Source organism: Caloenas nicobarica, chromosome 18, assembly GCF_036013445.1.
Source record: "Caloenas nicobarica isolate bCalNic1 chromosome 18, bCalNic1.hap1, whole genome shotgun sequence".
Taxonomy (NCBI): Eukaryota; Metazoa; Chordata; class Aves; order Columbiformes; family Columbidae; genus Caloenas; species Caloenas nicobarica.
In genome coordinates this window covers 5,853,680-5,867,434 of record NC_088262.1, presented here as the reverse complement: position 1 = coordinate 5,867,434, position 13,755 = coordinate 5,853,680, and the positions used below count along the sequence as shown (strand labels likewise).

The window sequence follows — 13,755 nt, the reverse complement described above, 5'->3', positions numbered from 1 at the left end:
GATTCTAAAACTCATAGGAGCCTATGTTTTGGTTTGTTTTTTTCTTTTCCTTCTGTTTTTAAAGATGGTCAGTGGGATTTGACGAACTATCACCTCTTAGACCTGGGCCGGCCGCATCATTCGATAAGGTGCATGACAGTGGTACATGACAAAGTCTGGTGTGGCTACAGGAACAAAATCTATGTTGTTCAACCAAAGGCCATGAAAATAGAGGCAAGTTAAAATGGTGTTTAAAACAACTAAATGTTACGTTTTAATGCCATCTCGTGCTACAGCTCAAACTCCAGAGTAACTCCAGAGAACAGTTATTTGTTCATCAGTACAGAAACAAGTAACCAAATTTATCTTGGGAAGTACTATTACATTTTTTTTTAAGACGTTTTCACTGTTTTGGAAGGTTTTTAAGCCATGATGAGACAGTTCTCATGTATTGAAACCAATTTCTTGAGGATTTAGTTCTCTGTTTCTAGCTGACCAGGAACTGGAGAGTGTCCTTGTGCAGAGCTTGTGTGAGGGTAGCTCCCCAATCATTCCCTGTGTATGTGCCTCGATGTGTTCTCCACCCACCTCTAACCTGCTCTATAATCTGTCTTTGCATACTTTCAAAGTTTGTAAGTGTTAATATTGAACGTACTCTCTCTCCATAGAATGGTTTGTTTGTATAAGGTGTGTAAGCCGGTGTTTCTGCACTGTTGTGTGTGTATACCTGACGTCTCAAGTACAGAAAGTGGTTAAGGTTTCTGAAAGCCATTAGCAGTATTAATACTTCAGCATCTGCTAATTGGTCTGAGACATGGGCCAGACCTTTTGAGGGTGACTGTTCAGCTCTTCTGAAAATACCAAGCACCCAATTAACAATCTATTTTTGTGCAGGAGACTATATATATATGTGGGAAAATTGAAATGAAGGAGTTTATACAACAGAGAAGTGAATTGTTTTGCTGGTGAATAGTGTGTATTTTGCATGAGTGGGTTTGTATGCAAGAGCAAGGCTTGACAGAACTAGGAAGGAAACCACATTTTGGGCAGACGTATCTTGGGCAGATGTATCTTGTGCTGTGACAGGAGGGCCTCACACCAACAAGGCTCTGGGTTAAATGGAGATGGGAGCCAGAGCAGGCTGGGATAAGATATGTAAATGAAGACACAGTAAGAGACGATGACTTTGAGATCACACTCCGGGGAAGGGAATTGGCATTTTTACTACTACCTTACCAGCATCATATGGTAATTGTAACTAAGCTAAACACTGTATCTGCAAATCCTGCAAATCAGAGGGTTGTAGATGACTTAAGAAAATTGCCAGTATTGGCAGTGTAAGACTAACAGAGAAGTCATTCTTTCCTTCGTTTCGTCTTCTAATTTAAAATCCAATCTTCCGTAGAAGTCATTCGATGCGCACCCAAGAAGAGAAAGCCAAGTGAGGCAGCTGGCGTGGGTGGGTGATGGGGTGTGGGTGTCCATCCGCTTGGACTCCACCCTGCGTCTCTATCACGCGCACACGTATCAGCATCTACAAGATGTGGACATTGAGCCTTATGTAAGCAAAATGCTCGGTAAGTCAATAAGAAAAACTGTTGTGTTCTTAACGCCTCTTGCTGTCTGGAGCTTTCTTTTCCTGTTGTGGATCGGGCAGTTCTTGCTGCAGACTGGGGGAAGAGTGGGTGGAGGGGCAGTCAAATCCTCTTTGTGAAAACTTGAATCTGGAAGTAGAAGCCCAAGTCAGTCTGTAAAGCATGATGAGGGTGATAGGTCTTCTGAGACAGTCTGATGCCCCTACCTAGTGTCTAAAGTGTGCCTAAAAACTCGGGACTAATGAGGAAACTGGTGATTAGGTTGGGCATCAATAGAGACACTAAAATATTTCTCTTTTATTGTACTGATGCCTTTTTAAAAATCTTGGAGTGGGAAGAATCCATTACTTGTGTGGAAGCGTTGCCTCTTTTTCAAGAAAATCCAAATGCAAAATAGCAATTTTTTTATTGCTATTGAAGCTAGTAAGCTGATTTTTTATGAATATTTATATAAGAGCAGTTTGACCACCTACATAACACAACAAGTACAGGTAATTGGGCCATGGGACATCCTTCACAAATAACTCCTGTGCCATTGCACTTAACTGGTCAGCCACCTTCTGCTCCCATCATAGTGGTAATAGATGAGAAATTAATTTTAATGGATGAGAAACCATTTTCTTATATCTGTAAACTCACCTTTTTTGTTTGTTTGAAAAGCTGCCCTGGTGCTCTAAGCCCCAAAAGATTTTATTGTGCAGCATTATGGAGCCATTATACCTTTTGTGCTTTCTCACAGTTAATGTTAGTCTCTTTCTGTACAGGTTCACAATTTAACCTAAAATGCTAGAAGACTTAATTATCTTTTCAAATTAAATGTACTCTATCTTGTTTCTGTTCGAAGTGGGAGGGAGTGACTTGTCTGTGTGGTTTGGGAGTTGGAGCTAAGATTCTCTGTTATGGAACTAAAAGTATTCTTGCTCATAATTTTTGATGAAAAGCATCTTTTGTTTTTAGGTACTGGTAAACTGGGATTCTCATTTGTGAGAATCACAGCTCTTATGGTGTCTTGTAATCGTTTATGGGTAGGAACAGGAAATGGTGTCATCATCTCCATTCCATTAACAGAAAGTAAGTAAAATATAAATGAGTAGCACTGTGCAATATGTTGTAGGCACAAAAAGAGAATATTAAATATCATTCAGATGCTTGCTAATGGATAGAAAGTGTTACTGCCAGGTCTGAATCTTTCAGGTTTGTAACAGATTTCAGCCTGTGTGATGTTTAGCACCTAATCTGTGTACGTGGTTATAATTACTCTGAGCAAAAAAGCAAATCTCCTGTACTTCAATTTGAGCAGAGTTGCTGTGGCTTGAATGAGAGAGGCGCTTTGAAGCCTTCGAGGTGTTATGAGCATTAGCAGCATTTATAGGTGTTTATTGCTTGTAAGAGATGGCTTTACTTTTATAACTGTTATTTTTGATTGCCCTATGATCACCATGCTTGAGAATTCATCCCAAAGCTGGTATAAAGGACTGGAACAGCAGTGGTACCGACACAATCAAAGCTAAAAGAGTTGTAAACACGTTCTACACATAGGGCACTAACTTCTAGGTAAAATTCCAAGAACTCAAATCCAGGTATCTGCGTAATAACAGACCCCAAACTGTTGTCGTAGGCTGAAGCTCCTCGGGAGTGGGTGGGGAAACATTCAGACATGGGCAGCCGAACCTCGGCAGAAGGGAACAGTCCAGTTCAAGGTCGAAAGAAGTCTTAAATTGGTAAAGCCTGGGAAGAGTCTGTGTGTAAATTGATGGCATTTAAAACAACAACAAAAAACCCCAAACACTTGTGCCTGAGACTAATGTTAAAACACGTGGACAGAAGCTTCAGCAGATAAAATACAGAACTCTTAGTCCTAATTGTACTGTTGTTGTATAGAAAGTAGTATAGTCTGACAGGTGACATTTTTAAGGTAATTTAGTAGTAAGAACTCTTCATGTTGTTTCTGCTTTGTTGAACAGCACATACATGCGTTGTTTCTCATACTGTTCCATTACATTGTCCATCCATTCAGTAAATGTCTTTTTTTGCATTGCATGAGTGTACTAGGGAAGGACAGACTTCCTACCATGAATTTGAAATAGTTTAAATCATGCTTTCAAAAATTATAGCTCTTAATTTGCATCAAGCTTTATTTAATGTTTCTAGAGAAGTTTGTCTTAAAACGGTAGCGAACATGAAGAAATCCCTATTAAAACTCTTCAGTTTAATTTCAGTTTTGTTAGTTGTTCATGAATCAGAACAGGTTGTGGGTAGCCTGATAGTGGGTTTGGGAACCCTCGTTACAAATATTCATGGCTTTCAAAAGCAATCGCATCCTTGCATAAGCAGTTGCATCTCTCACTTCCCTGGGTCTCAAGAGCAAGACGTCTTTCAGATCTGCAGGATGTTGTTTCAAAAGGGCACTGGAAAACATGAGTTGTTATATATAATTTTGGTAGCCTCCTGCCAAGGAAAGAGAGAAAGGGGAAACGTCGCTAATCAATAATAGACTTTATAGCGATAAAGCACGTGAAAGTAGCAGTGCTTTCGTTGTCCATTTGGTACTGAAACTTTGATAACAAGGTGTTGTTCTTTGTGACTTTTTACTTGAATCTTCTGTAATTCGATACCAGTTTTAGGAGCTAAATTTTTAAGCTCTACCTTGTCAAAAACCAAACGATGAGAGTGGTGGGTTCTCATTAATCCTTCTCCTCTGCTGTCGTACCTCTCCATTTCCCCTTTCCTCCTTTCTCACTTTAGCTGTAATCCTCCACCAGGGACGTTTACTGGGGCTGAGGGGTAAGTGCAGATCCTGAACAAAAATCTATTTTCAGGCTTCTAATAGCCACTTTGAGGCTGTTTCCCACTCCTTATAGATTTACCCTCTGTATGTTCCTACATGTTTTTCCACTTGCAGTTACTGCATTGCAGCAGTTTTATGTTTGCTACATGGCCACCAATCTGCTCAGCAGTTTAGTGTATCATCCTGTGTTGCAGCTGAACTTTCATACAGACTTTGTTTTTCTTCCAGCCAATGTGATACCATATCTTATAACTTTGTCATTAATCCACATCATTTACTGTCTTGTTACAAATCACCGTTTCTTTCACTCCTTTGATAGTCTCTGGAATGGAGATGGCTTGTATGTCTAGCATGAGTACTTCTCTGTTTTAATGGATTTTAAAACTTCTCAGTAAAAACTAGATGTAGAATTATAATAGGGTAGCTCCTTCATGCCCACAGGTGGCAATTTTTAGGCAATTTTTGCTGGCAAGGGGATACCCTGCAATTAGTTGGAATGAAGCTGTCTTTAATTATATGTTTAAGTACAATGAATTTGCTCATACTGAAACACATTAGAGGTACTTATTTTCTATGAAAGATACAGTCCTTTCACAAATTATTTTTTTCCAAAAGTAGGATATTAAAATCTGGTGTTTATGCTAGACTAATAAGAATCCTGCTCCATTTTCTGATGTACTTAAAATAACGAGCATGCAATCTTTTTTCTTTCCAGCTCTGTCTTGAATTGGCATTGCTGCCCTCCTGTTTCATTTTTATCTAAGTTGGCTTTAGCTTTTAGACGATACCATAAGGTTTCTTAACAAATAACCATTTCTGTAATTTGTATTTTCAAGTAGAAAACACTTCTCTTCTCTTACAGCTAATAAAGCAGCAGCAGGCTCTGGAAACCGTCCGGGGAGTGTAATACGTGTATATGGCGATGAAAACAGTGACAAAGTGACTCCAGGGACATTCATACCTTATTGTTCAATGGCACACGCGCAGCTTTGCTTCCACGGGCACCGTGATGCTGTCAAATTCTTTGTCGCAGTACCTGGTGAGGTTTTATTACCATTCTTCAAATGACGCTTTCACCCTCATTTGCTTAAGCATAGTGTTTAGGCAGAGATAGCAAGTGTTTGAAATTGTACATTCAGAAACAATTTATTATATTTTATTTACAAGACTTGTCTGATTCCCGAGTGCAGTATTGTTTAGTGGGAGCAGAAGGGTTTGGTCACAAGGAAAGAAGTGTGTTATGTGGGAAAAAGGTACTGTTGTGAGTGCTTGCCTATTAAGAAGGCGGTCAGCTGCTAATTGATATAAGGCCCAATTTAAGAGTCTGGCATCCTGCAGGAAGGATGAGCTACTGAGGGAAAAGCCCTTGAAGGAAAGAATCCCAGTTGGAAAAGCTGAGAGTTTCCTCGGAGCTGCAGTGCTGGCTGGATACGCTCTCAGTGCTTGTGTGCACCTCGTGTGCTGGAAGTAAATGACAGAAGTTTGTTTGCTTAGCGGGCTGACGTGGGCTGAATCAGTTCACTTGTGTGTTTGAAAGTCTCGAAGTCTGTTTCAGTGTCACTCTCTAGAGCTGCATGTGTGTTGTGAAATCTATTGAGAGGCATTTAATTCTCTGATTTTTCGTTGAACTGACCTGAACAGATTCATCATCTCTTTAGAGGGGCGAAATCAGAGCGAAGCTGGCGTTCTGTCCCTCGCTGAAGAGACACTAGTTAAGTGTATCATTAGGCATTAAGTATGTCATCCAATGACCAAATACAGGTGGTCTTACTCTGTGAGATGTGGCATAAAGATGTGTTCTGTTTTTAATCCAGGTCAGGTTGTTTGCCCACAGAGCAGCGGTGGAACAGAGCTAATGGCTGATAAACCGGCCCAAGAGTCCTTCAACCAGAGTCCCTTAAAATCGATGTTGGTGATAAGCGGTGGAGAGGGATATATTGACTTCAGAATGGGTAAGAAATACCGAGCTTAATCAGTTGTAGCCTTTTCATTCCGAGAGGTCATTAACCATATTATAACTTCCACTGTGAATGCAGCGTGCATTGTGTGGTCAGTCAGTATGTGGGTGTTAAGGGAGCGTGAGGATAAAAGTATCTTTGTGCTCCCTCCACACCTTCAGCTTCCTCTTCTCACAGTAAATCATGACCTCTGAGATGACTCTCTAAAAAGGTTTATTTGAAACTCTGCTTTGGAGTCACGTACCACCTTATTATTTATGCCTTCAGTCTTTCTTTGAAACATTAGTCTTCTATCTCAAACTGCTGGAAAACATGTCCTTAGTTACTTAAATGTGCAGGCTGACTATAAAAAAAGTCATGTGTTACATGAAGAACACTCAGATTAAAATGTACTCATTTTTGAGTGAAAAGAGGAAAATGCAGTTCACTGTTATTTTTTCATGCCCTTCTTATTATGATCACTGCTAGTTTTGGATAGCACTTTTGTATGATCTAGCCCATGAAAGATTTCTTGTGTAAGCATACTTTTTTTTAATTGAAGCTTTTGGAGAAATGGAACCATAACCACTCCCATTTGTTATATGCTTAGAATCTGCAGCTGGAGACCTTGATAAAAAGTACGTAAAAAGCAGTCTTGACTCCTAGACCTGGTTTTGACCTTTTGCCTAAATCTGTGTGTAGTATTTAAAAACAAAACAAAACCCCCAAAACAACTTGCATGGCCATGAAGGCCAGCCCAAATTCTGTCATCCCACTAGTCAATAAAAACCAAGTTCCTGCTGGTGACCCCAGTGGAGTCACACAGGGGACAGGACTGGAGGCAATTCTGTGCTGCGCTGTTAGTGAGTATCAAAAATGCTGCGCTTGTTCCAAGCAAGCCGGTGTAGCCACGGACCAAACGTGCATTTTGCTCTCCTTATGGCGTGATTCAAAGCCATGAACGTCAGCATCAGCACTACAGCTGCATTAGCTCAGCTATTACCACGTTGTGCAGCAAACCAGCTCAAGAGCAAGTTCAGGCTATTCCACATTTAGATTCCTCCCAAGTAGTCTAACCAGAAAACCAGCCAGAGTGTGTCTTGAAACCTTCCTGAAGTCATGGGTCAGTTCCCGTTTCATCTGATTAAACCGATGTTCTTCTATACCACAAGACTGCTTCTGTGTTGATGTTTGTTGCTGTCTGTGTGCAGTTTTCTTCAGCGGTTACTCTGTCACCTTTGATCCAAGTCAGCTCACGTCACCAGGAGTTTAGATGTGGTTATGAAACAGCTCTTCTCTTTTGAAGAGCAATGATGGAGAACAGGCTCAAGGCTGTCCTGTGTCAGTGTGTGCAGAGTTGTAACAAGCTCGAATAACTGGAACAAGTGGAAAGACAGGGGAAAGGTTCATCATATACATGAGTTGCGTTGTCTTATTTGTGCTCAATTACTGCTCTTATTTCCAGAGCGCTTCATATAGTTGGTGTGTTTATGCCAGCACATGTTCTACCATAACCATCTCCATTCCTGCCTGGGAGGCCCTGCAAGTTTGCAAATTAGATTGTTGCTTCTCTACCTCAAGAGCTATAAGTAATGCAACATGTAGAACATGGATACTTAAACGACAGTTAATTGAGGGGGGGCTAAAATTGAAGAATGTGACCATCAGAATACTGGCCTCCGAAATAATTACGCAGCAGTCTTTCGGTTTGTAATGTATATATTCACAATCTTGAATACGCTTTTATGTGAGCACAGGGTGACTACTGTCTTTCAGTGTTTCTCTTGTAAAGCTAGATGTCGTTTGCCTTGCTGCTTTTGGTGCTAATACTGTTTCTTATTGTCTGCCTGAATCAAAGCTGTTGTTTTTCAGGTGATGAAGGTGGAGAATCTGAACTCCTTGGAGAAGCTCTACAACTTGAACCTTCCGTAGCCAAAGCTGAGAGAAGTCACTTGATAGTGTGGCAAGTAATGTGTGGCAGTGAGTGAGCCTGTAGGATGCAGCTGGAGACCTTAAAAAAAGAAAACAAAACAAAAACAAAACAAAAAATAAAAGCTTCTGCATGTTTTTTTTTTTATTTTGTGAAACCTGTTTCACTACATGATGTTGAAGCATTTCTTTGCTGTTTAACTTTATATTGCAAGTCTGTCATACCTTTAACTATACAGGAATTAGCTTGTGCTGTTTTACTGCACCCGTGTTACATGGAACAGTATAATGAAATTGGATCTTTCTCAAAACTGGTGTCCACACCATAGTAAGCAACTGAGACGTTCGTTTTACTGTACCACAGCAATCTGATGTAGTTTACTTCTTTGGTAGTCTCACTTGAGTCCAGCTTTACTACAACTGAGCTTCATTTCACTGTATAATGTATTGAGTAAAACAGCAAAGTTATTCCCAGAGTATTAAAAAATTGACAAATTATAAGATGGATAATTAAGACTCACCCAAATATTCTGTGAGGGCTAAAGCAAACTGTAAATTTCAGCTTTTGTTTTCAAATCTGGAAAATCTTGCTTACGTAGTGTATATGGTTTAATTTGTTACATTCATCAGAATTTATGGGGAGAAGAGAGGATTGTATAGGAATTAAGATGACAATATTTAAATAAAATTACATGGTTTTGCTATTGAACCTTAAAGTTTGAGAACTGCTGCCCTCAATAACGAGCAATTTACAGCATGGCGTCTTCCCATTTCCCTGACATGGAACAATTTGGTTTCCAAAGGCTATTCTTAAGATGATTTAAATTTGAAAATAACTGTAAAATTCTTGAACAGAGGATACATTGTTTGGTTTTTTTGGTTTTTTTCTTGTCTTAACTCCTTATGTCCTAAGCACTACAATGATCTTCTCTGCCTAGCTGGTCAAACTCATGAGGCACTACGTGCGTGAAGGTTGGAGACCTGAATTAGAGCACGAGAAAAGCCTGAGAGTGTACAGGAAAACCGTGTTCTGCCCAAGGGAGATTGTAGAGGAACTTTAGTGCCAGATAATTAGGTACAAAATGTTGTTGGTTTTTTTTTTTGGTAGTTGCATACCCCAATTTAGTGTAAAAAAAAAAAAAAAAAAAAAAAAAAAAATTAGCAACACTGTTAGCAGGTAACACTAAGGTATTGAGTAAATGGATGAAAGTCAGGAGACTAATATTAGGCTGACATTCTGTCTACTCACCATCTATTTTTTTAACCATAAGTGTGAGTTGAAGACTGTCTTCCTTTTACATTGAATTTCCTACATTAGTATCAGACCTAAGTTAAACACTTCATGATTTCTGTACTTCAGAATATTTTAAAACCCAGATTGGTTCTTTCATTTAGTCTCTGGAAAGTAAAAGTTTTGAGGGGTTTTAAAAAATATCCAGCATTTACCCCCAAAAGGCTGGGACTGTTCTATTTGGATTAGCAGAGAAATTCAGTAACTTGATTATGTGAGAGAACTGAACAGTTTCAGAGGAGTAAATATAGAAACACTTTTTTAAAACTGCCTAAACATTTTTATGCAATAGGAGCAGTTCTGGTATATCAGGCAAACATGTGTTTATATATTTTCTTAATTTTCTAAATGAACACATTTAGCTGAGGTCTATTGTGTAAATATATATTTAGGCAGCTTTTTCAAATGCATATCATAGCTGATAAACCAGAAAAACTCCATTCAGGTCTATTGGTTAGATTTATATGTATAAATACTTTTTAAGCGACATATTTTGTACACAGCTGTTCCTCTCGTAAATATGTATTTAGGACATGTATTATGTAGTAAAAGTCCTTATTAAAGATATCTAATATCTTGGTAGTATTTTTCTCTTCAGAATGCCAAAAGCAATGAGAGCATGTTGTTCATAATTTGCTTTCCAAATTCATCTTTAACGTCACTCTTGAAGTACTTTGGCTTAAATACAAAGTCTGGGAGCTTTTTAAAAACTATACAAATACAGAAAGCAAACTGGCTAAACACTCTTAGAAAGACCTGTTTAAAACTTACATAGACATGGATGCTGAACCTGAAGCACATCTGAATTAACTTATGAAATTGGATGTCTAAGAAAAATGTCTAAACTTTTACTGTTGTGCAGAACCTTCACTGTGAGTGGTGCAGTTTCATTGCTTCTCCTGCCACTTTCCTTTTTTCTTTTTTTTCTTCTTTTTTTTTTTTTCTTACACTTTGTAAAACACAATCTCCAAAGCTTTTACTCACTGGTTGATTGTCACATTCTCATGTTCTCAGAAGAAAAAACGCACAATTCTGTTCCTTGGTTCTCGTATAGGATCTGATTTGTAATTTAGCAATGAGCAGTTTTCTCTGAATGGCTTTACTGCTCCGGAACAGAGCAGTTCCATCTGGTGAGTGTGTACCTGGTCTTTTGCCAATTGTATCTGGTCCACCGTGCCATTTTAGTCACCTCAGTGGGCCAACTCTTGCAAATTTTTCAGTGAATGATTGTTTCTGTCCAAAAAGTGGAAGGGTTTTAAAGAAAACAGTAAGTTAACTGTGTATCACTGTGGGTGTAGATAAAAGGCATGTGCACTTCTCTGTATTTCTCATTTTAAACCTTTATCCCCTGTCCGAAGGTACAGTAGGTGAAATGGGTCCCTATTGTCACCACAGTGCAGTGGGATTTGTAAACTCTACTTAAGGTCGCTCTGAATGGCGAATAAAGCCGGCGAAACCCCGGGCGCTGAGCTGACGATGCCCTCCCGCCAACCCTCATGAATGTGTTAACGCATGCACTCACGTGCTTAGAGCATCGCCTCAATAGGAGCTAATCTCGATAGCTACGGCTTGTCCATAGCTTGGAAACATTTCGAGCACAAAATCTGCAGCACGTGACTTGCCCGGGTAAGAGCGTTTGCGTGGTCGAGGTGGAGCGCGTTGTTGGAGCTGCTGCGTCGTCCGTTCCTGGAAAGGTCTTCCCGCCTTGGGTCAGATAGAGCTGGCAGAGCGTAGACACTTTATCATAGGCTGCCTTAGTAACAAACAAATGTTAAATCTGTTTTATTATACTAACTGTTCTAAAGAACGTGTGTCTTTTAAAATGCTGTGTAACTGAATATTTATTTCCATGTGAGTATTATAAAAGTTACCAAAGGATTAAACCTGACTTAGCACTCTTGTAAGTGGCCCTGTTGAGGCAGAGCCTTGTGAAGGCCCTGCTCTGTAAAACAAGACGTGGTAAACTCAAATACAGTTCTTTAGGAAAATTAAATGTGTTTTCTTACAGGGTTATGCCATATTGTAACAACCTATGTTGCACCTCAGAGCATTTTTCTATACACTAAATGTCTCTCCTGCCCTCTAACAAGATTAAGTTTCCTTTATTAATTTTGTTGATGCACATTTCTCAATCTTTTAAACATATATTTTAAACATTTTATGGTCTGTAATTTTTGAAAGTTTTGTCTGTTGGACACTTTACGCTGAATTTTACTTGCCTCTGTAATCCGAGATGGATACTACAGCGTTAAACTTGCTGTCTGTTAAAACTTGAGGCTTCTTTTCTGTGAGCAGAAAAGCTCATACAGCAGTGTAGTTATTTCAGTATTTATTTCTATTATTGAATCCATGGGGTTCAGAATGTAACTTTGTACATGAAATATATATAAATATGTATATGAAACATGCATTGGATTGGTGTTTTCTTTGTAGTCTCGTGAAGTTCAAAGGTTTTTGATGCCACCAGAAGGGCACTGTAATTGGGTATTTTACACTAGCATCCAGATATTGCCGTCATAAGTACAGGTGGTGATATATTTGGGTCAGCCCACAACTACTGTAGTCCTGGTATCTCATACTGGGCCTGAGCAAAAACTCCGAAGACAAAACGGGGTTCGCTGGCTGGATCCCAAATGGTCCATGCTGGTGGGGCCTGGGACGCGGCCCACGCGCTGTGATCCAGGGGGGAGGACCCAGAGATCCGCTTCCCTGCCCTCACGTCAAATACGCACTGGAATTTATTTTTCGAGTTTTCTTAGCACCTTACCAAAGATTCGTCTGAGCTCAAACGCATGTTACTTACCACACAGCAAAGAAAATAGTGTATTTGTACGGCAGAAGAATGCGGACTCGGTGACAAGAGATCTTCTACTGCAGAAACGGGACGCTTGGCTAGAGCCGGGGTTTAATTTTTTCCCGGCTCATCCGCCACTTTCTAACCACGTTTGTGCCAACAATTTATCTTTATTAGTATGTAACTGGTGGCCATGCCACTGGAAATACTTGGTTAACTGAAACACCGTCCCTGGGGGGCCGGGGCCGCGATGCCTTGTCTGTGCAATGTGCAAGCATACGGTGCTCGTGCTCCTGTCCAGCATAGTGAAGGGCCGATGTAAAGTCCTTGCTTTTGAATACCTCTAGGATGCAAATACTTCATATTTGCACGTGCAAACGTAGGAACCATCCATGGTTCAGAAAACACAAAGTGTCCTGTTACCAGTGTTGTACCAAGTAGGAATTATACCATCATGGTGCTTAAAAAACAAGTATCTTTTTTTTGCTCATTTACTGGAGTTTTCTTGCAAGATCTTTGTCTCTCCAGAACCCCGTGTACTGCCAAATTTCCCTTTCCCCACGGTGTTTATTCCCAGGATGTGTCCATTCACGTGCATGTCACACCGTGGCCCTGTGCTCTGTGTGTGTGTATTAAATAGGAAGAAGCATCATAAATCTTTACTCTGGAAATGTTTAAGCTCCTCTGGCAGCCCTGAGAGCCCCTCAGGTCTATGGGTAAGTAATTTAATTTTTCAGATCCTGTACTGAGGCAGAAGCACTAATAGAATTGTGAACTAGGTTAAGGTGTTACAAATGATATTTAGAGACTAAAGTTAGAAGCCATTATAAATACCCAAGTGCTTCTACAATGAACGTGGTGATAATTAGAAAAGCACTCACAGTTCTTGTAGCAGATTTCTTTAAACATTATCTCAGTTGTATCAGTCTCCTATAAAAAGAGGTATTCACACCAGAATACAGAATATATTAATAATCATACAGGTTGTGAAAATGTTTCAGTGTGAATGCTTTTTCTTGGGAAATACTTTTTTTTGGTGGGAAACTGAGCTTCAAGCTTACTGAGAGAGATTGAATGTAATAGCAAAGCAAAATGAGGGATTCTTTTTGCCATCACACCCTTTTTTCAGCGTCCTGTAACCTATTTGGAAGTTGTCTGAGCAATGCAGTCTGTAAACGCTATTTAACATTATGATGATCTCTGCACAAGTGCCCTTTGATTCTACTGCAAAACAAGCGTTGAGGAGACTTCTGGCCCCGGACCACACTCCAGTTTGTGGTGCGGCCGTCAGGACTTGGTGCAATTTTGCGTGGTTGTGCTCAACTCCTTGAAAAGCTACTTTGAGAGGACAAACCCAAGTGTGCAAATTGTCTGCCTGCTTTTCAAAACGCTCTGTAAAGCGATGGCGGGAATGGAACTGATGAGAAGTGATTATTGCTTGT

General features: G+C 39.8%; 1 protein-coding gene across 3 annotated transcripts in view; it reads left to right on the top strand.

Annotated features, from left to right (window-relative positions):
* SPAG9 (sperm associated antigen 9) overlaps window positions 1-11,927 on the top strand; it is a 63,425-nt gene extending 51,498 nt beyond the window's left edge. For 2 of the 3 annotated variants that reach the window (XM_065648165.1, XM_065648167.1), the window contains exons 24-30: window positions 65-213; window positions 1,385-1,556; window positions 2,532-2,645; window positions 4,320-4,358; window positions 5,225-5,401; window positions 6,177-6,314; window positions 8,172-11,927. In XM_065648165.1, coding sequence (XP_065504237.1) covers window positions 65-213; window positions 1,385-1,556; window positions 2,532-2,645; window positions 4,320-4,358; window positions 5,225-5,401; window positions 6,177-6,314; window positions 8,172-8,287 — 905 coding nt within the window. In that variant the 3' untranslated portion in view covers window positions 8,288-11,927. The remainder of the gene's footprint in view (window positions 1-64; window positions 214-1,384; window positions 1,557-2,531; window positions 2,646-4,319; window positions 4,359-5,224; window positions 5,402-6,176; window positions 6,315-8,171) is intronic. The other variant, XM_065648166.1, reaches the window with a different exon arrangement.
* Window positions 11,928-13,755: the final 1,828 nt, after the last annotated feature.